Source organism: Rhineura floridana, chromosome 9, assembly GCF_030035675.1.
Source record: "Rhineura floridana isolate rRhiFlo1 chromosome 9, rRhiFlo1.hap2, whole genome shotgun sequence".
Lineage (NCBI taxonomy): Eukaryota > Metazoa > Chordata > Lepidosauria > Squamata > Rhineuridae > Rhineura > Rhineura floridana.
In genome coordinates this window covers 54,383,386-54,408,987 of record NC_084488.1, presented here as the reverse complement: position 1 = coordinate 54,408,987, position 25,602 = coordinate 54,383,386, and the positions used below count along the sequence as shown (strand labels likewise).

Genomic DNA, 25,602 nt, shown 5'->3' with positions numbered 1-25,602 from the left:
TTGATGACATCTTGATTGCGAACGGACACCAGGGGGCGCTGCGAGAAGACGGTAAGGCTTTTCTGCTATACTTGCATTCAAGGGGTCATAAAATCGACCCGAAGAAAATTCAGTGGCTATCAGAGAAAGTTAAATATTTGGGGTTCATTTTAACGCCAGAGGGGCAACAAATGGATCCCGGGCGCGTTTCCACCATACAGAATTGTCCGCTCCCAAAGACAAAGAGACAGTTAAGAGGGTTCCTGGGACTGATTGGGTTTTGCAGACCATGGCTGCCATCCTGTGGAGAATTGAGCAAACCGCTACACGCGCTTACTGCAAGTAAAGCTCCTGATTTGATACAATGGAGCCGGGACAATGAAAAGGCGTTTGAATTACTAAAATAAAGTGTAGCCACGTCTATGTCTTTGAAACCGCCGAATTACGGTAAACCCTTTCATTTGTTTGTTCATGAAAGGTCGGGGGTAGCTAGCGGAGTTCTGACACAACTGTACAGTCCCAGTCACTTCCCAGTGGCGTTTTATTCACAGCAAATTGACAATGTGGCTCGTGGAACTCCCACATGCACACGCACGCTGACTGCGGCGGCTTTACTTTTGACCAAGGTGAAAGGATTGACCCTCGGTCATTCCACTACTGTCTGGACTTCGCATGCACTTTCGGCTTTGTTGCGAAAAGGTACCATGCAAGTGTTTTCAGCGCAGAGGCAGCAACAGCTGGAAGCAGAGCTATTAGAGGATCCTAATGTGCGGTTTGAACGTTGCGGACCGTTAAAACCGGCTACGCTCCTGCCCGAGTTGCCTCCGCCCTTCCTGGACCATGACTGCGTAGAAGTTTTTGCAATCCACCTTGCAAATCAGACCCGATCTGTCTGATGAACCGCTACCGGAATCTGATGTCATTCTCTTCACGGACGGCAGTTCCTACTACCAGAATGGGGTAAGATACACAGGTTTTGCAATAACAACACAATGGGATGTGGTAGAGGCGGCAGCACTCCCAGGACGGTGGGGAGCGCAAGCAGCAGAAATCTACGTGCTGGCCAGAGCGTGTCAATTGTCAGCAGGTAAAAAGGTGACCATCTTCACAGATAGCAGGTATGCTTTCGGGGTTATACATTGTCACATTCATTTGTGGAAATACAGAGGGTTTACAACTGCAGGGGGTAAACCAATCCAACATTTGGAACTCGTGCAAAAGTTGTTACAAACTATTCTTGAACCTTTACAGCTAGCGGTGGTGCATTGCAAAGCACACACCAAGGAGCAGGATCCTGTGACACTAGGAAATGCCCTGGCAGACCAAACTGCGCGCCAAGCGGCACTGCTTCCTATAAGTATGCCGACTTTGGCGCTGGCAACCACTGCTTTTGTCCCGCCTGTATCTGTTTCAATACCCCCACAGGAACTGAAGCGATGGACGGAGCTAGGAGCGATCCTGAAACAGCAGTTATGGACTATGCCTGACGGTCGAGCATGCCTTCCCAGAGCTTTGTACCACACAGCAGCGAAATGGTTCCACGACCATGGGGGCCATTATGGTAAACATCCACTAGTGGATTCGATAACGCGCTTCTGGTATGCTCCCGGAATCCAACCAGTATGTGGTGCAATAGTGAAAGCATGTCACATTTGCCAAGCAAACGGCCCAGCCTTACCAAATAGAGCCCCGCAAGGACTTGCGTGTTGGGTTTGGACCTAACAATAACAAGGAGGGAGGACTGTTATGAGGTATCAAATATTGGGAATTTTTAATCTTTGATTCATCTCAGTGAACCAGAGTTTGAAAAGGCCTGCAACAGCAAAGATTCCTGGGAAACAGCCCCTCTGTGACCTCTGAGTACATATCTTGCAATGCCTGTAGGTATAGACTTCCTGACTCATGGAAATTTGGTATTTGTCACCCAGTAAGAATAGGCGCTCCTTTCAAACAAAGGAAATGTTTATGATAATCTAGGCCATCACGAGGAAACAGAATAGCTCCTTTCAAACCAGGAGGTGTTGTGCATTTCTAAGCCTTTGGAGAAGACAGGATAAACTCCTGTCAAACAAAGAAACAAGATCACATTTACTTTGGGTTTACTTTGGGGTCAGTTTAGTTAGGAAAAGGTATAAAACATGAAGAAATGAATAACAGAAGGGGGTTGGATATCGTCTTTCTACATATAGGGGGGCTCTGCGTGGCCCTAAATGCGACCCCTGGGACTTGCTGTATGCAGATAGATGATAGCAGTAATGTCATTCATCAATTAGTGGAAGAGGCAGAGAAAGTGGCACATGTACAGGTACAGGAATGGAAAGGTTTGAATTGGGACTGGCTCACAGATTGGCTACCCAATTGGACATGGTTAAGACACTTATTCATCGTAGGCTGTATCTTTTTGCTCATTCTACCCACCATGCCATGCATTATTCCGTGTGTAATGAAGATATTCTCCCGAATATTGATAAAACAACAAATCAGGTATGAAAGGATCCTGTACCAACGTATTATACAAAATGCCGAACCATATGAAAGAGTGCAGAAGACCTCAGAAAGGACCAAAAGTCTTTCTGAGGCTTCTGAGAGGGGATTGTGTCGCTAAATGCTGAATCAATGTAATATTAAAGGTTGATACAATATAATACTGAAGGTTGATACAATGTAATACTGATGGTTGATACAATGTAATACTAAAGGCTAATACAATCAGAGATGGCGATGCAATCATAGGTGCTGATACAATCATAAGTGTTGCAACAAGGACACAGCCCTTGAACAAATATGCAGTGTTAATTACTTACCTTAAGCAATCTCCATGCCTGAAATAGAACAGATAAGCCTTCATCCGAAAGAAAAACAAATAAACATGTATCATACAAACCTTTAAAAGCATGACATGTAAAGAGAAACGTCAGAGTTAGCCCGTGCTTGCTGCTCTCCGTTTGCAAACGTGCAATAAATCTATTGGCATATTTTCTATCCTCGTCTCGTCTCCAAGTTTATTGACTCGAACTTGGGGAGCACGAACCTAGCCCCTCGTTGGGCGTAACAGCTGCATCTGAATGGGAGGTGGGATGTTAAAGTACAAAAGCTCTGATTTACTAAAATTAAGACCATCCACCCTCTCAAACAGTTCCTGAAAGAGGTGAGCTGTGGACACCATGGGTTTGGATGTGATTATGACCATATAATTCACATATAGTCCTGATATTCGGCCCCATTTATTTATACTCCTGTAATCTCTGGGTGGGCCCTAATACTGTAGACTAAGGGTTCTAAAACTAGTACCAACAACTAGGAGGAGAGAGGGCAACCTTGTTTTGTTCCCTGTTGCAATTCAATTAATGTTGAATCTAGATTATTAACACTGACAGTTGCTTCTAATTTTTTTGTATATTTGTCTTAAAACTGCTATACATTTAGGGTCAAATTTCACATTCTGTAGTACTTGGAAAAGGTAAGGCCATTCCAAGCAATAAAAGGCTTAGAATATGTCCAGACATAGGACAGCCAGGGGTATCTTTTTTGTTTTAGAGAAATTAATTATATTTATGAGTTTCTGAATTGAATCCAAGATTTGGTGATGGGGGACAAAACCGGCTTGGTCTACGTATAAGTTTATGAACAATTATTTTGAGTCTATTAACAAAGATAGCTGTAAAAATTTTATAGTCTAGATTAAGAAAGGCGATCAGCCTCTATGGTTCCAGTTTGGTGGGGTCCTTAGATGGTTTGGGCAGTACCACTATTCTAGACTGGTGCCATGTTTCTGGTAACTGCACACCATAACATTATATAGGGCAGCTAGGGCTGGAATGAGGGTTTCTTTGAATTGTTTGTAAAAACTGTAAAGCCATCTGGCCCTGGAGATTTACTAGCCTTAAGATTCTTTATTGCCTCTCCAATTTCTTCCAGTGTTGTTTGCATACTGAGGTATTGGAAAGAGGGAATTGGAGAGGAACTCAGGAATTGACATATATCTTCTGAAGGGCCAGTGGTTTGATATATTAGACTATACAAATGTGCAAATGGTTGACATATTGAAGATGTATCAAATGCCATCCCCCCTCCTCTCATCTGTAAGCATGTCACCCTGGCCTTGTTTCTTTTCTTTCTCACTTTGCAGAAAATGGAAATGGACTGCCTTCAGGTTGATTCCGATTTATGGTGACCCTATGAATAGGACTTTCATGGTAAGTGGTATTCAGAGGGGGTTTACCATTGCCTTTCTCTGAGGCTGAGAGGCAGTGACTGGCCCAAGGTACAGCTTCATGAGCTTCATGAAGTGAGCTTCATGGCTATGTGGGGATTCGAACTCTGGTCTCCCAGGTCGTAATCCAACACCTTAACCACTGCACCACACTGGCTGTCATTGTTTGCAGAACCCTGGACTTATTCCCACCAAATTCATAGAACCTCTGTCTTAAATATAGGAGGCGAACCATAGTTATATTAATTTCAAGCAGTTCCAATGTTCACCTTTTGGATTCTAATTCTTTGTATACCGTTAGAGCCTGTTCACTTATAGGTAAGTTGCAATGCTTCAATTTCTCTAATTTTTCAGATTTCTCCCTTATTCTCTTCCTTTGTAAGCTTCCTTCCTTTATGCACTGTCCACATATCATTGCCTTTATAGCCTCCCATAAGAGGCCATGTGATATGCTCGCATTCTTATTTTCTTCAAATTAATGTGTGAGGGCATCTTGAAGGGAGTCTCTGATTTGTTGTTGTTGTTATGTGCCTTCAAGTCGATTTGGACTTATGGCGACCCTATGAATCAGTGACCTCCAGTAACATAAATAGGGTTGCCAGGTTCGTGGCCTGAGACTGATCCTGTGGAGAAGAGAAAGTCAACCAAGTGCTGGTGTTCTTGCAACACTATAATGAGAAAAACCATAGAGTGGAATTCTCCCTTCCCCCTGCACAACTTTTAAAGATACAGAAGACCTCTTGGTTGCCAACCCGTTCTCCAAGAGGTCTTCTGTATCTTTAAAAGTTGTGCAGGGGAAAGGGAAAACTCCACCTCGTGGTTTTTCCCATTACAGTGTTGCAAGAACACCTGCAGTTGGTTGACTTTCTCTTCTAAAGATACAGGATCAGTCTCAGACCATGAACCTGGCAACCCTGGTTATAAACCACCCTCTTAAGCTCTTATAAGATCAGGTCTGTGGCTTCCTTTATGGTATCAATCCATCTCTTGATTGGTGTTCCTTTTTCTACTGTTTTCCCAGCATTATTGTCTTTTTTCTAGTGAATCATGCCTTCTCATTATGTGTCCAAAGTATGATAACCTGTTTTATCGTTTTAGCTTTTAGTGATAGTTCAAAGCTATTAATTAAAGGATGGGCCTTTTCCCTGTAAAGATGGGGGCTGGGATTTTATGAATCAACAAGTTAATACAGAAAGCAATTTCTATTGAGGAAAGGGGGGAGTTAAAGCCGTGTAGGAAGGCTGCAATCATACGCTCCCTTATTTGGAAGCAAGTTCTACTGCGGTCATTAGGACCTCTGAATAAGGAGAGGAACAGCCTAAAAGGCTGCAAGCTTTTGCTTGCTTCCTCTCAAATTAGATCGGAGTGGGGCTTCATTATCCCCAGCAAACTAGCGCACAAAACAGATAAACAGAGGCTCTGTGGATTCCACGGCTAGCTTCCGTTTCATGCACCCTCCAGCCCGCTCCTCCCCTTCTCTTCGCCATAGACCGGTACCCCATCCTATTGGCTGCCCGACGAAATCTGACTGTTCTCACCCCATCTCTTCCTCCAGTGGTAGGCCGCGAGGTCTGGGACGCTATCGGGCGGCACACGCCTGACTGTTACGAATTCTCGCGCGGTAGCCAATCGAAGAGGCGAAGGCGTTCTTCTTCGTCCAATGGAGAAAGCGTATTTGAAGAAGCGGTGGTCAGGCTTGTGTTTCTTGTGGCCGACTATCGACCGGAAGAGCAGGAGGTTGTTCAGGTGAGATAACCGGGACAGTGGTTCGGGGAGGATAGGTGGGTCATTCGTCCTGTGGTATTTGTACTCCGTTTCTAAACTCTGTGAGTATTCTAATGCCTTTGTGGTAGCCCCTAGTCGCTTACTTCGGTATACGGCAGGACCGTAGCTGGGAGCGGTCTCTAGGGAGCCGCCCCCCAAATATTTCTGCCCTCCTAATTTTTTTAAACAAAAAACAAATTTATTACAGAAAGAAATCACTCCCTCCCACCGAACCTTTAGGCTGGCTACGGGCCTGATGAGTGGGTTATTTTAGGGAGCAGGAAATTTCAGGGTTGGCTGCCTTTTCTCTTGTTATAGTGGCATAGTGGCGACAAATTCACCAGCCCATCTCTTATGTACCGGGACGCTTGTTCTCCATTCATGTTTTGCCTGGTCAGACGCGTTCTCTGTGTCTTTTCGTTTCATTTTCCCTCTGGTTTCTCCCTCAGAAACGAAAGGTGAAGTTGACAGTTTGTGTGTTGGAAGTTAAATTGTTTTAATTCCATATATTTATTTTGCCCTAAAGAAGTTTATATGAAATGGTATGTCTCCGTGAGGTGTCCGTGGCTTTTTGCTCACTGTCTTAATTGACCGTGTACTTACCTGGTATGATAAGAGCAAAGCATTGTGTGAAATTCTAAGGCTTATTTTATCTATGTACTTAATAGTTTTATATCCTGCCTCTTCTCTAAGGAGCTCAAGACAGTGTGTATGGTTCTTTCATCCTCCCCCTACATTTTGCTCACAACAAATCTCTGAGGTAGGCTAGACTGGATGATGTTGACTGTCCCAGGGTACCCTTCTAAGTGATTTCTGTGAAATGAACCAGTCTGGCTGCTCCTGCCTGTCAGTATCGTTAGCCAATGAGTGAAGTCAGAGCTGGGATTGATAAGTGACTTGTTTGGACACCAGGCAATAGGAATCCCTGGGATCCTAAAGAGCTGCTGTTTCCCCTTTTCTAGTGCACTTTTCTGACTTTTTTTCCTAGGCTTTGGAATCTCTATAGTTTGCCCTTTTTCCCTTACAACCGGGATGAATTTTTCCTGCGCTGGGTTCACCTGAAATTAAGTAGTGCCTAGAAATTATTTTCTCTAAATACTACTATACAATGTGTTGGCAAATGTTAAAGAATCCCCCACCCCGGCAAATGTGAAAACTTTGCAAACAGGCTTAGGCACAACTCCAGCTTTGTGGAAGTTAAAGACCAGAAACTTACTAAGAATTCAATGTGTAATTAACTTGCAGTACAATGGTATACATGCCTACTCAGGAGTAAGTCTGTTTGTGTTTAATGGGGCTTACTTCCAGGTAAGTGGGTACAGGATGGTAACCTAGGCTTTGCTTCAGGATTGGCAGGGGGTGGGAACAGAGTTCTTGTGCCTTTAACAACTGTATGGCAAGCAGAAATTCAACAGATCAATATGACAATACAATTATGGCAAAGCTTCACCATGCCTACTCTCTAATTTTGTGTTTTGCCATGCCCCAATGGCAGCCATTTTTTGACTGGTGCCCACAGCACCGTCTCAAAATTTAAAATGTACCCTCTGGTCCAAAAAGGCTGGCAGCCCCTGGTCTAGAACAGAGGCCTTTCATATCACCTCTACCTGATCATTTTAACTAGAGGTGCCAGAACCTGGAACATAGAGATTGAGCTTTGAACATGCATGTGCTCTACCACTGAGCTACAATTACTCCCTTCTCTTTTATTACTGATGCTGGTGCCGACGTAGACAAAAACACATATAGTTTTATTGTATACCACATTTACTGAATACTTTCATGCATTAGCAGTAGCCTCTTTGGGTAACAGTCTGCTGTTCCAGTAATAAGGACTGAAATCATTAAATAGTGGAACCTATCCTTTGTTCGTGTCAGGCAGAGAAAGAGAATAATTATTTTCATAGTTATCATTGGAAGCTCTCTCAACGCAAATGCTCATAGCTTTAGACAGAAATTGATCAGTATTCCAAGGCTTTCAATTTACTTTTGATTATGTGACCAAAAGTTAGCACAATCCATTGACTTCTGGCCAAGAACAACAGCAACACCTGTGCTTTGTTCATGCCTGTTGAGGGAACAGCTTGTCGGTGTGTGCGTATAGAGATCATACAAAGCAGAAATTCAAGAGCCGCATAGAACAGTAAATAAGCCAGGCCAGGCAATTTCCTTGTAAGAGTCTTTACTGACATAAAGCAAAAGCACAGTTCTCTCTAACCAAACTCCTTCCCCCACACAGAGCCTCTGCAAGTTTCCCCTTATCTACTTGCCTGCCAGCTGCTGACCTTGGCAAGCCTGGCGCTCTGTTCTGCTCTTATTAACCCGTTTAGTTCAGGATCTAAAAATCCCTGTCTGTGTGTCTCATAGCATGCTTCACTGACCAACACAGCTTCTGTCAGTATACAGGGCACAAACTAGTGTCAGTTAATCTCTTCTCCTGCTTAACATGCACAAAGGGTGACAGGTACAGCTGTTTAACTACGTAATTTAATCCAGAAATGAGTAGATCTTGTACTCTACCATTTTCATGTAAGTCAACAGTTGCATATTGTGCTGCTGCCTGATCTTTTAAAAATATCTTCTTGGTTTTTGAAGTCTTTCCAATAATGTCTGATGTTTTGCAGATCCATTGATTGTTGCAGAGAAGCTACAGGTGTGTTGTTCCAGGGCTGAATGATGGCAACTAACAACAGTATTGGTATACTGAATTCTGCTTACCTGACTGTAGAGTATATAGACTCTTTCTTGCCTGAGAACCCGCTACAACAGCCATTTAAAAATGCGTGGACATATATGCTGAATAACTACACCAAACTCCAGATTGCAATCTGGGGATCACTTCTCTTTCATGAACTTTCCTTTTTTTTACTATGTGTGCCTGGATTTATATTTCAGTTTATACCTTACATGCAAAAGTATAAAATACAACAGGTAAGATGGAGCATTGTCTCATGGGAAAAATTCCAGCCCTGATTAAATATCTAGCTCTAGCCAGTGGCATAACCCTGGAGCTCCCCAGACTTTGTGTCCATATCCCACACAGTGCCATCTTTTGACAGGTTGTATTTTTTGTGAGCTGCTAGGGAAAACTTATCTTATGCTTTACTAGCAAACCTGGAATAATTTTCTCCTATTTAAACACAATTCTTATTTATATTCACTAATAGGCAAAAAAAAAGCTTGCACTTCATGCACGTACCTCTAGCCCACAGCTATTTCTATCAAACTTTAAAAAGCAGGGAAATTGGGCAGCTATTGTGAATGCACCAGGGGAGCAGGAGACCTGACTTCCTTTCTGGGATATTGTACTGCCCTACAGATTTGTAAAAATGCAAACACCATTTGGGTTGGTCTTTTACAGTCCAATCCACTTCTTATGTAGCTTGGAAGAAATTGGTAACGTGCCTCTGAGCATATGGTGAGTGGTGGCAACACCTGCCATCTCCAAAGATGGAGAATTACATTTTTGTATGTTTGTTGGTGTTCTTACCAGGGCTGTGGAGTTAGTACACCAAACCTTCAACTCCGTCGCCTCTGTTTTTCTACTCTCCAACTCCTTCATAAATGGCAAATGTGTATTAACTAGTAATAACAAATTTACTGTAGTAAAATGGTAGCACAAGGCATTTCATCACCACCACGTGAATCATCAGGCTAGATTGATAGAACATAAAATATATTTATTTGATTAAAATTTCCGAACAAGAAAACGTTCCTAAATTCCTATGAAAGTTTTAATTTGAAGTCGGAGTTGGTACATTTCTACCGACTCCACCCAAAATTGCTTCTGACTCCACAACTCTGACTCCACAGCTCTGCTTCTTATTCTGCTTCTTTTCTGTGTTACTGCTGTTTCTATGGAGAATCTAACCCAGAAAATTATATTTCTCTCATTATTCATCCTAGAAATCTGTGTCAAATTTATTTTTATTAATTTCAGAGCCTTTTTATTGGTCAATGTCATATGATGGTGAAGACAGTCTGTGTGTCAAACTGGAGGTTATGTTCTATTTTGGGTGCATTAACAGTTCAATCCGAAACAGCAGTTTGATGTCAAATCAGACTGTTTACCATATGTAGCTACTTGGCCTGCCCAAGATGCATGTTTTCAGCCTGCTATGCTTAAACAATTTCATTTAAGGAAAGGTGGGTATGGTCATTTAAAAACCTAGAGCACACCTAGACATTTGCTAGAATACATTTCACCTCCTACTGTTTTATCTTGTGCAAACTGAGATATTCCTCATGTCCGTTGGAGACTATTCTGCAGAATAAGTGCCATTATTCCACAATTGTTTTTGGAGCTTTTTTTTAGTGTAAATTTTGCAAAGTGTTGCTGTACTTCACATAATCACAGAAACAAAAGCAAAACAAAATGATTTACTATAGGAAACTTCACTAAAATTGCAAAGTAAATCAAACATATTTAAAGTCACTATCTGAACTCTATCAACTTCCTTAATATTGTTGCTTCTTCCCTGCCAAAACAAGATCAGCACAGCACACGTCTTGTTTCTGTTATTTGGGCTGATTGCAGGTGTTGCCACCACTCACCATGTGCTTAGAGGCACATGTTACCAAATTCTTCCAAGCTACGCAGGAAGTGGATTGGCCTGTGAAAGACCAACCCAAATTGTGTTTGCACTTTGAAACTTTGTAGGGCAGTATAATATCTCAGAGAAGAGGTCAGGTCTCCTGTTCCCCTGGTGCATTCACTATAGCTGCCCAATTTTCCTGTTTTTAAAAGTTTGATAGAAATATCTGTTGGCTATAGGTATGTTATTAAACCAGAAGGGGTTTTTTTTGCATATTAATAATAATAATAATAATAATTTATTTATTGGTCGCCTATCTGTCCAGGTTAGTGGACACTCTAGGCGACTTACAATAACAAAAAGCTATACATAATATACATATACAAAAACAAACCATAGTCCTAAACAATTTAAAACCAATTTCCAATTAAAACATCATAAAATTAATCCTCCTTAATCCCACAAAAAAAAAAAAGCAGCACACAAAAAACAAACAAACACCCAGGCCACCCCAGCCAGCCGGCTTATGTATCCCTCCAAAGAGGGACAGGTGGTAGCAATCAGTTCCAGCTGGCTGGGTACCTGGGGCCTGGTCCTGCAGGATGCAGGTCTGCCAGGCAGAAGTCCCACAGGGAAGGGTGGTGGAGGTGGTGATCCCACAGCAGCAGCAGCAGCAGACTCTCCTTCCCTGGGCGGCGATGTTCTCTTCCTGCAGGCCCTGGGTCTCCCAGGCCATCCCAGCCAGCCAGCTTATGTATCCCTCCAAAGAGGGACAGGTGGTAGCAGTCAGTCCCAGCTGGCTGGGTACCTGGGTCCTGGTCCTGCAGGATGCAGGTCTGCCAGGCAGAAGTCCCACAGGGAAGGGTGGTGGAGGTGGTGATCCCACAGCAGCAGCAGCAGCAGCAGCAGACTCTCCCCTGGGCGGCGATGTTCTCTTCCTGCAGGCCCTGGGTCTGTATGGATATTCTCGTGTCTGATCAGAGTTGAGGCATGACTGAAGCTTTTCCCACAATCTGAACATTTATATGGTCTCTCTCCTGTATGGGTAATTCCATGTCTAATGAGGTCCGATCGAAAGCTGAAACTTTTCCCACAATCAACACATTTATATGGTCTCTCTCCTGAATGCTCTGATGCCTGTTACGGTTTGACCGTTCGGTGAAACTTTTCCCACAGTGTACACATTTATATGGCTTCTCGCCTGTGTGGATTCTTTTATGAGCCAGAAGGTTTGAGGCCTGCGCAAAGGTCTTTCCATACTCATTGCACGTCCTTGGGCTCTGAGATTTGCGGATTCGCTTTCTGGCTGGGCTTTTGCCAAGATCCTGGGGGCCTTCCGCGCTAGAAATGGCATTATCCATTCTCTTTGATAAGTGGTGGTCCACCTCCTTCCCTGGCTTGCAGTAATTTACTACAGTTTCTCCTCTCTCAAGGCATTGGGAAACTGTTTCTCCTGCTAATCCTGGTGATTACCCTGTTTGTTTGCCTTGCTCTGCCTTTTGCATCTGAATATCCTCTTTGTTCTCATTTGCCTGCTCACCCTGAAAGCCCACATTCCCATCCACCTCCTGCATGATGCTCTTGTATAGGATTCTTTGATCTGGATCCAGCAGAGGCCTTTGATCATCTGGGAAATACACAGCAACCTCTTTGAAATTTACTGGCATCTCTAATTAGATCCCAGTTCCATCCTCTCCATGCTGGAAATTGCGTCCCTTCAGATGAGAAAAAAGTTTGCCAATCGAGGCCTGTTTTTCTGGCATCTGTTGTCCCTCTTAATGTCCTCGATCCCTACAGGAAGAGTTCAGCGCTGCTAGGCTGAGCAAAAAAATAAAAAAAATAAAAAAATAAAAAAAAATCCTGCTTTTTAATGTGGGAGGTAAGATATGGGATCCTGTGCAAGTTTGCTGAGAATGGATTGATCATTTGCATGCTTTTTAAGTTCAGTGGGATTTACTCCTGTACCATCTTGCTTAGGATAGGTGAAACTGTTTTAGGGGAGGGGGAGGGAGGAAGGGGGAGGGGAGGAGATTGGATGGGTGGCCACTGAGAAGAGGCAAAACCTCTTTCCTTTAAACATTAAGAACAGTATCATTGTTTTTTAGGGTTTCCCCCAGCTTTCCATTCTACAGCATGTAGTCTCCCAACCAAATTTAAACCAAAGCAGTCCCTGGCCACATTGACACAAGACCTGTATTTCACTTTAGACAGTCATGCCTTCCCCCAAAGAATCCTGTGAGGTGTAGTTTGTGAAGAGTGCTGAGAGTTGCTGGGAGAGGTGCTATTCCCCTCACAGAGCTACAATCCCCAGAAGAGAGGCTGACTGTTAAACCGCTCAAGCCATTGGAGCTCTGTCAGGGGAATAGGAGTCTCCTCTCAATTCCCTTCACAAGCTACACTTCCCAGGGTTCTTTAGGGGAAGCCATGAGTGTCTAAAGTGAAATAAATTCTGTCGTGGGTGTGGCAACCTGATTAGCCAAGCCAAACAGCTGTGAGTCTGGCTTTTAGAACACTGACAGTTCTTAATGAGCATGCTTGACGCTATAATATACATCAATGTTAAATTTCTTAAATTAATTAAAAATCAGCCATGTATTTTTAAACGTTTAAACTGCAGAAGATGAAGGTCAGAGTATGGGACAAGGTCAGTAATAGAATTACAGGCACTCTGTGAACATGGGTGATTTTTAATTAATTTCAACAGATTATGAGAATTCTGACAGAAGAAAGTCCCAAAGGGGTCTGGATTTTTTTTCTGTTTTACACTTTGAACTCCCGATTCTCTCTGAGCGTTTCATGTATTGCCTTGGAAATGTAGAGGGTTGTTAAGCAAGCATTTCTGAGTTTAGGACTATGAGTTTTGTAAGGTTTCGTTTTGAAATGTGCTTATGGGAAGCAGTAGAATGGCATGGGGGTATTTTCAATTTAACATTGTGGAATGTGAAAAATCCACACTGTTATAGTATACAGCCACTCTCACGGCTATATAATTTTGATGATCGTGGGCCAATGTTTTTTGCAGATCACGTTTGTGTTAAGCTTTGAGTATTAATTACTTCCAATATGAATTCTAGCTGGTGCTGTTGAAAAACCTGAGGGAAAGGACCTTAACTGTCTAGCTTCTAGCTTGGAAGCTATCAAATAAATGTGTGTGCATACCATGTCATGCTGTTGTTTTTTAGCATGGTATCGTGGAAAGTGGAAGATCTGAACAAGTCTGATGACATGTTATATTTGCTAGCTGTTTGTTGTTACTCTATTCAGTGCCCCAGAAGGGCCAGATGTAACTTTAAAAATGTACTTAAGCTGCAATACTATGCACACTTACCTGTATATGAGCCACAGTGGCAATTACTTCTGAGTAAACATGAATAGGATGGATTGTTAAACTAGTAAATTAAGGAGATAACATTGTATGGTTGCTCATTTTCCTTGGTTGGATAACTAAATCAGCTAGAACAGAGGTGTTGCTATCTAGATATTGTTGGACTAAAATTCCCATCATCTTTGACCATTGGCCTTGCTGGCTGTGCCTGATGGGATTTGGAGTAGCAACATCTGGAAATCCACAGATTTTCCATCCCTAAATTAGAACGTGGCTACTGTATTTGGCACCAGCCCTGAGCACTCTTCCAGTTTTAATAGCGACAGTATCCATGAAGTATACAGATAATCCCCTTGTTAACTGAACAGTATGTGTGTCAAAACATAAAGCTTTGATCGTTATCATAGTATGGCATACTGAATATTAAGTCAGGAACACTTGCATCATAGAATTCTGGTGCCTTTTCACTCCCAATATCTATTACAAAGGTAGTTCATTTTCAAGAGAACTAAGGAATCCATGGCTGTTTTTTATCTGGTATAGGACATGGTGGCTCACTTCCTAGTAAGATTTAGGCCCCAGAAGTATGTTATAACAGTGATTGATTTCCTGCAGTGTTCCTGAAACAATGTGCTGGCTCCATACTAATGCAGGGATGGGAAACCTGTGATCCTCCAGATACTGCTTGACTACAGCTCCATCATTCATTGGCCATACTTTGACTGGACTTGACTTGATTGGCCATACTGTCTGGGGCTGATAGGAGTTGAGAGTTCAATAACATATGAGGTCCAGAGGTTACTAACTTCTGCTCTAATGCCATATGCCCTGTAATATGCATAGCATAATTGCTTCCTTTTGATTGAAAAATTGCCTTCGTAATATTGATTCATTAACAGTAAATCCAGGCCACATGGGCAGTCTTAGTACTGTTCAGAGGGTGAAAAAAATTGGCACTGGTCCATAAATCTGTACATTCTAGCCCCTCAATAATTATCTCTACCCTGACCCAAAGAAAACTGAAATAGGATAGTAACTGGCAGGGAATCAATACTGAGATGAATATCTGATACTGAAGGCATTATTGATAATCCCAGTCCACAGTGGACCTACCTCTTCCAAGCTGACTAACCAGTAGTTCATTATGTACCTGCGCATTATGCTTCATAACTTTCTTTCTAGGAGAGCTAGCAACTTCTAAAAAAAAGAAAGTCTGGGACCCCTGGCTGGGGGCACTGATGAAGGCCTTCTGGATGTCATGGTGGTGACCCTCAGTTTATATCATTCCTATAAATATTAACTGCATTGTTGGGCAATATCATTTGAAATTGGTTCAAGACTGACCTTCTGTTATCTTTAAAATTAATGTTTCTTCCTTTACTATGTATATATTCTTCAATGTTAGCACTGACATATTGTGTTCTGTTTATAAGATATGCATCATTTCATTATTTTTTTTTGCCAGGATAAACCAGAAACCTGGGGAAAACAATGGAAGTGTTTCAAAATACTTATGTTCAATCATTTTTGTGTTCAGTTGCCTCTGATGTGTGGTGTCTATCCTTTCATAGTATATTTTAATATTCCTTATGATTGGGAAAGTATGCCAAGATGGTAAGTAGATAATTTACTTACATTAACAGCTTTATGCCCTTAAGTTGTACAGGGCAAAGTACTTCAATAAACGGTAGTGCTTTGCAAATACTACTCTGGTTGAGCACTGGAGCTGAGAATGATCTCTAAAATTCTGCATGTAGAAATATTAACCAATTTCTAGAATTCAGTAATACTCAGGCTGAACTTTCTCTGTGACTCTTAAAGCATATCTGTCATTTCACATTACAAACGTTACTTGCTTTGGGTAAAGTCAGAAGAGTTAAACAATGCCAATTTGCATTATTTCATCACCAAGCAAAGAGAAATATATAACTTTCCCCCCTTTAAATTATTTTTTTATTGCATTTGAAACATTTCTCACTTATTCCATAGAAAAAGAACAGTATAATATCTCAGCAACTGAACTTAGTTTTCCCTTATGTTATATCTTACCTGCCCTCCCCCAGTGTCACAGATTGCAACTTGCCCACCCTGTCTATTCATGAGGTAGCTTTGTTTCTAGTGCATGCTTTATGAATTTTTAAAACAATTGGCTGTCATTTTAAGAACATTACAATAACTGTGATCTAGTTTGTCTTAAAGAATGAAATTAATGGTGCTCAAAGCATAAACTTATGTATTGCATTATACACAACTGTGGTGCAATATCTTAAGCAACTCTTATCCTAGCTATCTTGCAGATGACAGCGTATATAAAAAGGCTTGAACAATAATTTTGCTGAGTACCATATATGGTTTTATACACACACACACACACACACACACAAAGAATCAGCAGAACTAAACTCCTGCCCTTGCAAACTATTGGATAACATGTTGCTTCAGTATAGTCAGAATTACAAAGGGAAAAAGTGGGTTGGAAGAGAGGATGTCTGGCCTGTTGTACCTCTGCCTCAACAAATACTTTTTTTTTTCTTTCAAAGGTGTGTGATACTTTCCCAGTGTTTTGGATGTGCTGTGGTTGAGGATGCCTGGCATTATTTTCTGCATAGACTTCTGCATCACAAGAGAATATATAAGTACATCCACAAAGTGCATCATGAGTTTGTTGTATGTATTGTCTTAAATTCATGGTTTACGTAGTTAATGTAGAAATGCTATGGGCATATAAATGCATTAGGCATGTATTAGTTATTCCTTTTGGGAACAGGGAGAAGAGAAGCCAGCTGGCTTGGAAAACTGTTTTTATCAAGAGTTTTATACTTGTCCAGACTTTGAAATTGGGAATAATAGATATCTGCTGAGGCTGGATTGTTAAACACAAAAACAGTTCAACATTTTAAATGCTGTGTTCTGGATAGGCATATCTTGTTTCCATACCAATGGTTAATTACAAAACACAGAGATCCCCTCAGATTGTTCTTATAAATGTACTGTGACTGATCCTCAGAGTTGTAGTGTGGGTTAGGAACAGAAAGCTTTAGCCTGACCTTGTCCATTAGCTCAATGTTATCAACTTGACTGGCAGCACTTCTCCAAAGTCATTTAAGTGGAGATGCCAGAAACTGAACTTGGGTCCTTCTGCATGGAAGTGTGGGCTGTACCACTGAGCTATGCTCCCCCTTTAACATTTTCAATACGGAGCATAAACTAGAAATTCAACCTCGTCAAGAGGATCTGAAAATTTGGAGGAAAGCATCACTATATACACATATATTGGATAAGCTATGATTTGCTTCCATTCTGATTGCTTCACAGGGGGCTCTTACTATGTTGTCTTAAGTACATGTGGTTATATACTGCCAGTTGACTTTACAGTAGGGCCCCACTTTCCGGCGGTTTTCGCTGTTCGATGGGGGCCTGGAACGTAACCTGCCATATGAGTGGGGTCCTACTGTATAGTATTTCAAGAGCGGTCTGGAGTTGATAGCTCAAATCTCTAAATTTTTATTGCTAAACTCAGTTTGCTCATTTCTCTCTTACTTTTAAGAAACTCAGGGCCTGAATGAGTGGGAGAGAACTCTACTAGAACCTAATGATTGTATCAGAAGCATACATTTCAAACTACCAGTCTATTTATGTCTTTACATACAGGAAAATATTGTCTCCCTCTTTCTATCTCCCTCTTTCTTTAGGCTCCCTTTGGCATGCAAGCTGAGTATGCACATCCGCTGGAAACCATTATCCTTGGAGCTGGCTTTTTCATTGGAATACTGATCTTTACTAATCATTTGATTTTTATTTGGGCGTGGGTAATTTGTCGCTTGACTGAGACCATTGACGTCCACAGGTAATCTACTTTTGTTGCTTGGTAATGATTCCTTGTGGTCATATGCATAAGAACTATAGAGCCACCAAGTAGTCTAGATAAGGGTTATTTTTTTAAAAAAGTCTATGGTTAAGAATTAACCATTAAGGATTCCCTATAAATGTCCTTTTTCTACGAGCATACCTTCCTGTAAGTTTCATTGAATTTAGTGGAGCTTGCATAAACGTACTTAGGATTGTGTTGCGCATGACTTTTGAAAAGAGTTAGTCTTCAGATTCCCACTGACTACCTTACAAATTATGTTCATACTCGTGTAAGGAGGGTCAAGTGGAGTTCCACATAAGGCTGCTCCATGAAGCTTGATTCAGATGTAGAGGAAACTTTGCTACCTAAACAACCCTTGGGCTCATGTGCTCTCACTTCACTCCTCTATTTTACATGTTGCAGGTGGTGATAGAGAGCTTTGATGCTAAACTAATAACCATTCCTTGTGATGTCCAAACTCAAGGAAAGTATGGTCTGTGTTCACATTATGGTCAGTGAGAAGATCCCAGGATCTGAAACAAAGTTGTCTTGGGGAATTATGTTATGCTAGTTGTTTTAAAATTGAAAGTAGATGCTTTCAATCACTTATGTATGAAAGAGGAGGCAAAAAGGATGGAGTGTGGGCCCAAGGCTCACACATGTTTGCTTGCATTGTGGGAAACTGTGGTTTCCTGTTATGTCTGAACCAAGCCAATGACTATTGTGTATGGCAGGAGGGGCTCATCTGTGACCCACAGGATGTTGTTGGACTACAGCTAGCAATTGATGGGAGCTGTAGTCCAACAACATCTGGAGGGCCGCAGATTAGCCATTCCTGGAGTATTGAATACTCCAGGATTGAGCTGCATAGGATTGAACTGTAAATAAAACATTTGTAAGGGCTTCTCGCCGTAACTTTCAAGTGCTACTATAAAACAAATAGTCCTTTTCACTTCTGAGTTTCCAAGAAATGGTAATATGATAAAAACAATTCACAACATAATTGGTAGAAGGGGGGGGGAGAGAAATCAAACCAGTACAGGCTGTAGGATGCTATCCAACTACAAAGACATCTAGAAGCTTGGTAATCTGGATTTATTTCCAGATTTTGCTTTAGCCCTGCTTCACTGAAAAGGAAATGTGAGAAAGGTCTTTATGTCTGTACAGTAAAATCTCTTCTCTTTTTAGTGGCTATGACATTCCTCTGAATCCTTTGCATTTGGTGCCTTTCTACGCTGGGGCTCGCTTTCATGACTTCCATCATATGAACTTTATTGGCAACTATGCTTCAACCTTCACATGGTGGGATAAATTATTTGGTACAGACTCACAGTATGAATCTTATAAAGCGAAAGTGGAGAAACAAGAATGCGTGGGGGAAAGGAAAACCAAATAAATTTTCCACTAGAAATATACGGGGACCACCATTCATACTCGAATGGCTGCCATGAACGTTTGGTTAAAACTAGGAGATTTAACACATGTTGCAAATCCCAAACAAAATGCTGCTTTTAACTGAAGCCTAAGAACATCCCTACTGAGCCCTGGCTATGTAAGAGGGAAACCCATTTATATGTTTTATCTTCTTCTTGGGAATGCATTTTCTATTTTATACACAAGTAAAGCACATATATTTCAGTAAAAGTCAAAGATGAGGGCCACACATTTGAAATTTATAAAGAAGACTGTATCTATTTAGATCAAAGTTTGTAAAAGAGCAATGTATCCATAGCGTTGGATCAAAGTGTTTATACAATATTTGGATTCCAAATGTTAGGTTTCTCCTGAAATTTGCAAAGTATATAATCATGAGAACTAGTTTTGTGAGTTGCTCAGTGAAACTTCCTTGGGAGCAAAAGTACTGAAGAGCTTTTGCAAGCAATTTGCACATGTTAATTGCTGTAGTTTTCAAAACATTTCCTAGTCTGGTGACAAAAGATTTTTGGATTTGAGAGAACAAGTTTTTTCCCCTTAAATATGTTGGGAGGAGCTTTTTTAAATTCTGTTTTACTAAATTCTGTCTATGTATGTAGTGTTCATCAACAACTATTTGCAAACTACTGAATGACTGCTATATTTTACACTTGTGGTTGGCAAAAAATGTAATGGTAGTCTTACATTCTCGTGTTTACCATGCAACCAATAAATAAATAAAGACTTCAACTATATTTTCCTGTTAAATAGTTAACTTGCTAATTTCAGAAAACAGATGTTGACGTATGTTTGACCATATACATTGGGGACGGGGGGAGGGAACCTCAGGCCCAGGAACCACATGTATCCCTCCAGGCCTCTCTGTCCAGCCCCCTGGACTCTCCCTTGGCTATACCCGGTGCTCACCCTGCTCTGTACACTACACTCCTCAAGTGCTTTTAGCATATTTCCTTGAACTGTTATGCCTCTTGGTTGCCTGATGGAGAGGTATTGTATAGATGGGAGTATATAAATCTCTGACTTTTGTGTGAGTGGTAGCTACTGTGGAAAGGTAAGAATTACATCAGTTTCTCAGCCCACTACGGCCTCTGGCCCCACCGACAACTGGTACGCAGTCCCTGAGAGATTGGTTATGATGAAATGTGGCCTTTGGGATGAAAAAGGTTCACCCCAATATATATCTTCATATAATGTCACACTATGTAAATGTTCTTTAGGGGAGCATATACAGATACAAGGTCAAACAGTTTGGCTAAATGGTTGCAATAGGATCGCTAAGCAATTACTGTTAAAATTACTACTTTGCAATTACTCTTGACTGAAATCAGAAATGGATTGGGCTCTTTGTCTCTTGGTAAAATCATCCTGAAGAAAGACCCTGAACGGGTTTAGAAGCTGGGGACCTGCTCAGCAGTCATAGGAACTTGCTGGCTATCACCTGGACCTGAGTTATTGCAGTGCTTTTTTGCATTGTGGCGGATCAAGCCAAAGCTATGGACAGTTGCGGGATTACCTGTGGGTAAAGGACATAGATATGAATTGGCACAAGTGAGAGGTGCTGAACGTTTTGTGGCTATTGCTGAGTTACTGATTTATTGACCTGAATGAATATTGTTTGACTACATCTCAGGCTTGTATGTGAGAGGGAGAAACAGCTACACAGGCATTTAAATTGGGATCTTGGGGTTCCCCGGGTGAAGGATTTGAATCAAAACTCTGTAAAAGAAGGAAAACAATCCCTAAATACTTGAACAAGCACTTGATTCTAACTCATGGGTTATATAAATTCTGGACTCTACTTCTCTGCCTTTCTTTTTACCCTTCATAGCTTGGTCTCCTTAGGTTATGTAGTATTTTAACCTGGAGTTAAACAGCTTATTTTTTTCACCTTTCACTCATCATGTATGTCAGGCAGGCAATTTGCCTTGCGACTAGGCATCTGCCTCAATAAGAGACCAAGTCACATTTTAAAAGAGGATGCAAAGGGCCCATTAAAAGAAAATCAAAACCATCTGTGAAAGTTAAGCAACTAGCTGTTGTAATACTTGCAATTAGCAATATGTACAAAGATTTCAATTGTTGGATTGACAAATACACCATCAAATGCATATGAAAGTCGTATATTGCAGGAAATCTAATTGGAAAATTATTTAAAAAAACTTCAGATACATTTTTATTTAACAAATTTATATACCACTTGATTGTAGGAAACCTTTAAGTGGTTTATAAAACAGCTGAAAAGAAGTAATTAAAACATTTTAAAAACCAGACTAAAAAGATAAAAATACATCAACATCAAGCAATTTATGTGCTTGTATATTTCTTCATATGTGGTTGCAGTTTTCCTCTATAAGAGGTAGAATTGGTGCTGTTTCTTGCATATTTCTTGCTATTTATCATTAAAGGGGGTGATTTGGCAAGTTAACATCTCAACAACTCTCTAGTTCTTATTTATTACATTTATACCTACCTTTCAAGGAGCTCAAGGTGGTGTACATGGTTCTTCCCCTCCCCATTTTATCCTCGCAACAACCCTGTGAGGTAGGTTAGGCTGAGAGGCAATGACTAGCCCAGGGTCACCCAGTGAATTTCATGGCTGAGCAGGGATTTGAACCCTGGTTTCCCAGGTCCTAGTCCAACACTCTACTACACCATCCTGGCTCGCGCTTCATGAGTTGTTGGCTCACAGGTAGAGGATATATCAAATATCTAAGAAGCTTTGTATTAGAATAATCATTTTAAGACATTGTGCTTTTATTGAAATGGCATGTCCTATTTTTAAATAAGCTTTTTAGTGAACATATAGTCATATTTAGGAAAGTGCAAGAAAATGTTCTGTTACTCCCATTTTGTTCTTTTTTTAACTCATCCATTTTGTTACTTGTCCTTTGGAATTAAATTTATTTCAATACAGATTTGTTTCCATAACATCCTTTCATTTGCCATTGATTTCAGTAGGAGATCTAGCTAGTCTGCTGCTGCCAGTAACTTTGGTGTACTTTATCCTATTGGCATGATTGTTAGGCATTCAGTTACTCCTTTAGGACAGTGGTTCAGATCAATCTGTTTCTATGTACTTTTTTGAATTAATAAAATTAAGACAAGAGCTAAATCTAGTTATTGTTCATTCCATTATATTCCTTATTTGTGACCAGAATTCATTTATCTTATTGCACAACCACCAGATAATGGAAATAACTTGTAACACTTAATTCACATGTCTAATGTCTTATTATATAAATTCCCATTTAACCTATGAAATCTTTCTAGCGATTGTTGCTAGTAACTTCATATGCTTACTGTAGCTGTCATTTGTCATTTCTAATGACCTAGAATTAGGAGTGAGCAGTGAAGTGGCCAAGTTTGCTGATGACACTAAATTGTTCAGGGTTGTTAAAACAAAAAGGGATTGCGAAAAGCTCCAAAAAGACCTCTCCAAACTGAGTGAATGGGCGGAAAAATGGCAAATGCAATTCAATATAAACAAGTGTAAAATTATGCATATTGGAGCAAAAAATCTGAATTTCACATATACGCTCATGGGGTCTGAACTGGCGGTGACCGACCAGGAGAGAGACCTCGGGGTTGTAGTGGACAGCACGATGAAAATGTCGACCCAGTGTGCGGCAGCTGTGAAAAAGGCAAATTCCATGCTAGCGATAATTAGGAAAGGTATTGAAAATAAAACAGCCGATATCATAATGCCATTGTATAAATCTATGGTGCGGCCGCATTTGGAATACTGTGTACAGTTCTGGTCGCCTCATCTCAAAAAGGATATTATAGAGTTGGAAAAGGCTCAGAAGAGGGCAACCAGAATGATCAAGGGGATGGAGCGACTCCCTTACGAGGAAAGGTTGCAGCATTTGGGGCTTTTTAGTTTAGAGAAAAGGCGGGTCAGAGGAGACATGATAGAAGTGTATAAAATTATGCATGGCATTGAGAAAGTGGATAGAGAAAAGTTCTTCCCCCTCTCTCATAATACTAGAACTCGTGGACATTCAAAGAAGCTGAATGTTGGAAGATTCAGGACAGACAAAAGGAAGTACTTCTTTACTCAGCGCATAGTTAAACTATGGAATTTGCTCCCACAAGATGCAGTAATGGCCACCAGCTTGGACGGCTTTAAAAGAAGATTAGACAAATTCATGGAGGACAGGGCTATCAATGGCTACTAGCCATGATGGCTGTGCTCTGCCACCCTAGTCAGAGGCAGCATGCTTCTGAAAACCAGTTGCCGGAAGCCTCAGGAGGGGAGAGTGTTCTTGCACTCGGGTCCTGCTTGCGGGCTTCCACCAGGCACCTGGTTGGCCACTGTGAGAACAGGATGCTGGACTAGATGGGCCAGCAGGCTCTTCTTATGTTCTTATGTTCTTATTTATTTCTCTTCATTTACAACACAAATGGATCTCAATATTATATGTGTATTTGAATGAGGAGTGAATTCACACTTGCATGCTTTGTCTTTTGTTTTCTCCATGTTTGGTTTGGGAATTTTCTCAGAATATTGGTCTGTTATACTTCACTCCTGCCATGAGATGGTGCACAATACTTCTCCGCATTGTTATGTGCTTCCTAGTTTGTTTTTCAGATTTTCTACTGTGTGTGTTTCCCTCTGCAATTTTGTTCAATAGATCAAGCAGTTTTTGTGAGGTCTTTTACTGTACATTCACACAAAGTGCCTCTATCTTCTAGAGTAGGGAGAAGTATTTTATTTCCCTTGGATGTGGGTTGTAATGGCAACATTACTTGTCTGAACATTATTGCATTACAGATAATGTGTGTATATATAATGCTTCTGTCTGTAGTATACTGGGTCAGGTTGAGGCCCAGGAAAAGGCAGAAAGTGAAGGCTGTGTGGCCACTATTCTGATGGTGTTTGCTGCTTCAGTATTACTTTCAACCTGCACAGGGAGATCACCGTCTCCCCATCTCGGATGATGTCATTCACAGAAATAGGTGACTTGCATGATGAGTTGGTTACAGAGGTTGTCTTGCACCATAATTTGTAAACTATGGTTTAGCATAGCCCTTTCCCTAACGTGCTTGTTTTCGGTGTGCCAGCATTTTTTTTAAGGAGCGAATTTTAAAAAGTTATTCGATTAAATATTACCCCACATTTATATTAAGATAATACTCAAAGCAGGTTACAATGAAAAAACAAATATATTTATTACAATAATATCAATGTCTTTGCTGCTAGTCTTGCTATCTCCAGCAGAGCAGAGTTTCTGAGGCTCTGACTTGGATCTCTCAAAATATCACTCCAAAGGGTTGCTTTCCCTTTAGCTGAGGGATTCACTTTCTAGGCAGCTCCTCACATCTGTGGCATCCTTCAGGCTGCTCTGGACACCAATTATTTATTTTTATTTTATTTATAAAAATATGATAGTATTTATGATACTTCTAAATGCTGTCTGCATTATCATAGCACTTTTCTCATCAGCAGTCTGAAATTCACAAATCCAGAATTCTGTCACCTCAGTTTACAATCTCATTCTGAATACCATATATTATAAAGCATCCCATAGCTTTTTCTTGAAAGCCATTGCTTCAGTTGTTGCTACCAGCATTGTTAAAAAGAATGGTAAATACAGCATGTCAGTACTTGCTGGCATTGGGTGTGGCTATTATCCTCCCCCTCTTTCTAGAACCAGCTATTGGAGCATGCTCAGTAAGTATCCTTCAGGGTGGGCTGGCATCTCAGAAGATTCTAGCAGAGCAGCCCAACTCAAGAAGAGGAAGCTGCTCCAGAAGGGATGGGAAGGCCAGCAAACTCTCATGTTATTCACAGGCCTGCTTTGACTGTTTTTAGGTATGTGTTGGGACCAAATTATTAATTAGGGGTCAAAGTTGATTTATGGGAATAATTAGATATTGTTTTAGTGGGATTAATATAGACTTTAATAGTAAAGCCATAATTTTGTGATATTGTAAAATGTGCAACTGTCTATATTTAAAGTTATAGTTAAGTATTGTTTAGTATAAACTTGAATTATCTATGGAAGGAGAAGATTCCAGCAGACCAGCCCAACTCAAGAAGAAGATGCTGCTCCGAAGCGATAGGAAGGCCAGCAAACTCTTATGTTATTCACAGGCCTGCTTTGATTCTTTTTAGGAGCCAAGCAACAAAGAAAGATTTTGTTTCCTGCACAAGAAAATAGCAGCAAGCCTAGAGGACTGTGAGCTCTTCGTTTTGTTTTGTTGTGCCCGGTTAATTGTTGAGAAAAAGAGAATTTGTAATTTCTTTACTGCTATGAAGCAATAGCAACCAGATTGTTAAGAGTATTAAGAGTAATTATTTATCTGTTCTGATAAAATGAGAACAATTTTTACTTCAATATATATGTAATTTTGATCATTGTTTCTTTTCCTTGTCAGTGCCACTGTGGATGGGAATCACACTCAGAAAAGACTAAACACACCCACTTCTATCTAACGTAGCGATATTTGTGGGTTACAATTGTACTCTTTTGCTGGTCTTGTACCGAAATAAATCATC

At 40.8% G+C, this 25,602-nt stretch overlaps 1 protein-coding gene across 7 annotated transcripts; it reads left to right on the top strand.

The window, feature by feature from the left end:
- The first annotated feature begins 5,802 nt into the window (after positions 1-5,802).
- MSMO1 (methylsterol monooxygenase 1) lies at positions 5,803-19,834 on the top strand. Of its 7 annotated transcripts, none has more exons than XM_061584344.1 (6): positions 5,803-5,938; positions 8,581-8,887; positions 15,282-15,430; positions 16,357-16,483; positions 17,509-17,663; positions 18,855-19,834. In XM_061584344.1, the coding sequence occupies exons 2-6, from the start codon at positions 8,630-8,632 to the stop codon at positions 19,060-19,062; spliced, it is 897 nt and encodes a 298-aa protein (XP_061440328.1). In that variant the 5' UTR covers positions 5,803-5,938; positions 8,581-8,629; the 3' UTR covers positions 19,063-19,834. The 7 variants fall into 7 exon arrangements, with proteins under 7 accessions (XP_061440328.1, XP_061440332.1, XP_061440331.1 ...); XM_061584348.1 differs by having other exon boundaries at positions 5,808-5,938; positions 8,581-8,609; XM_061584347.1 differs by having other exon boundaries at positions 5,808-5,938; positions 8,581-8,654.
- Positions 19,835-25,602: the final 5,768 nt, after the last annotated feature.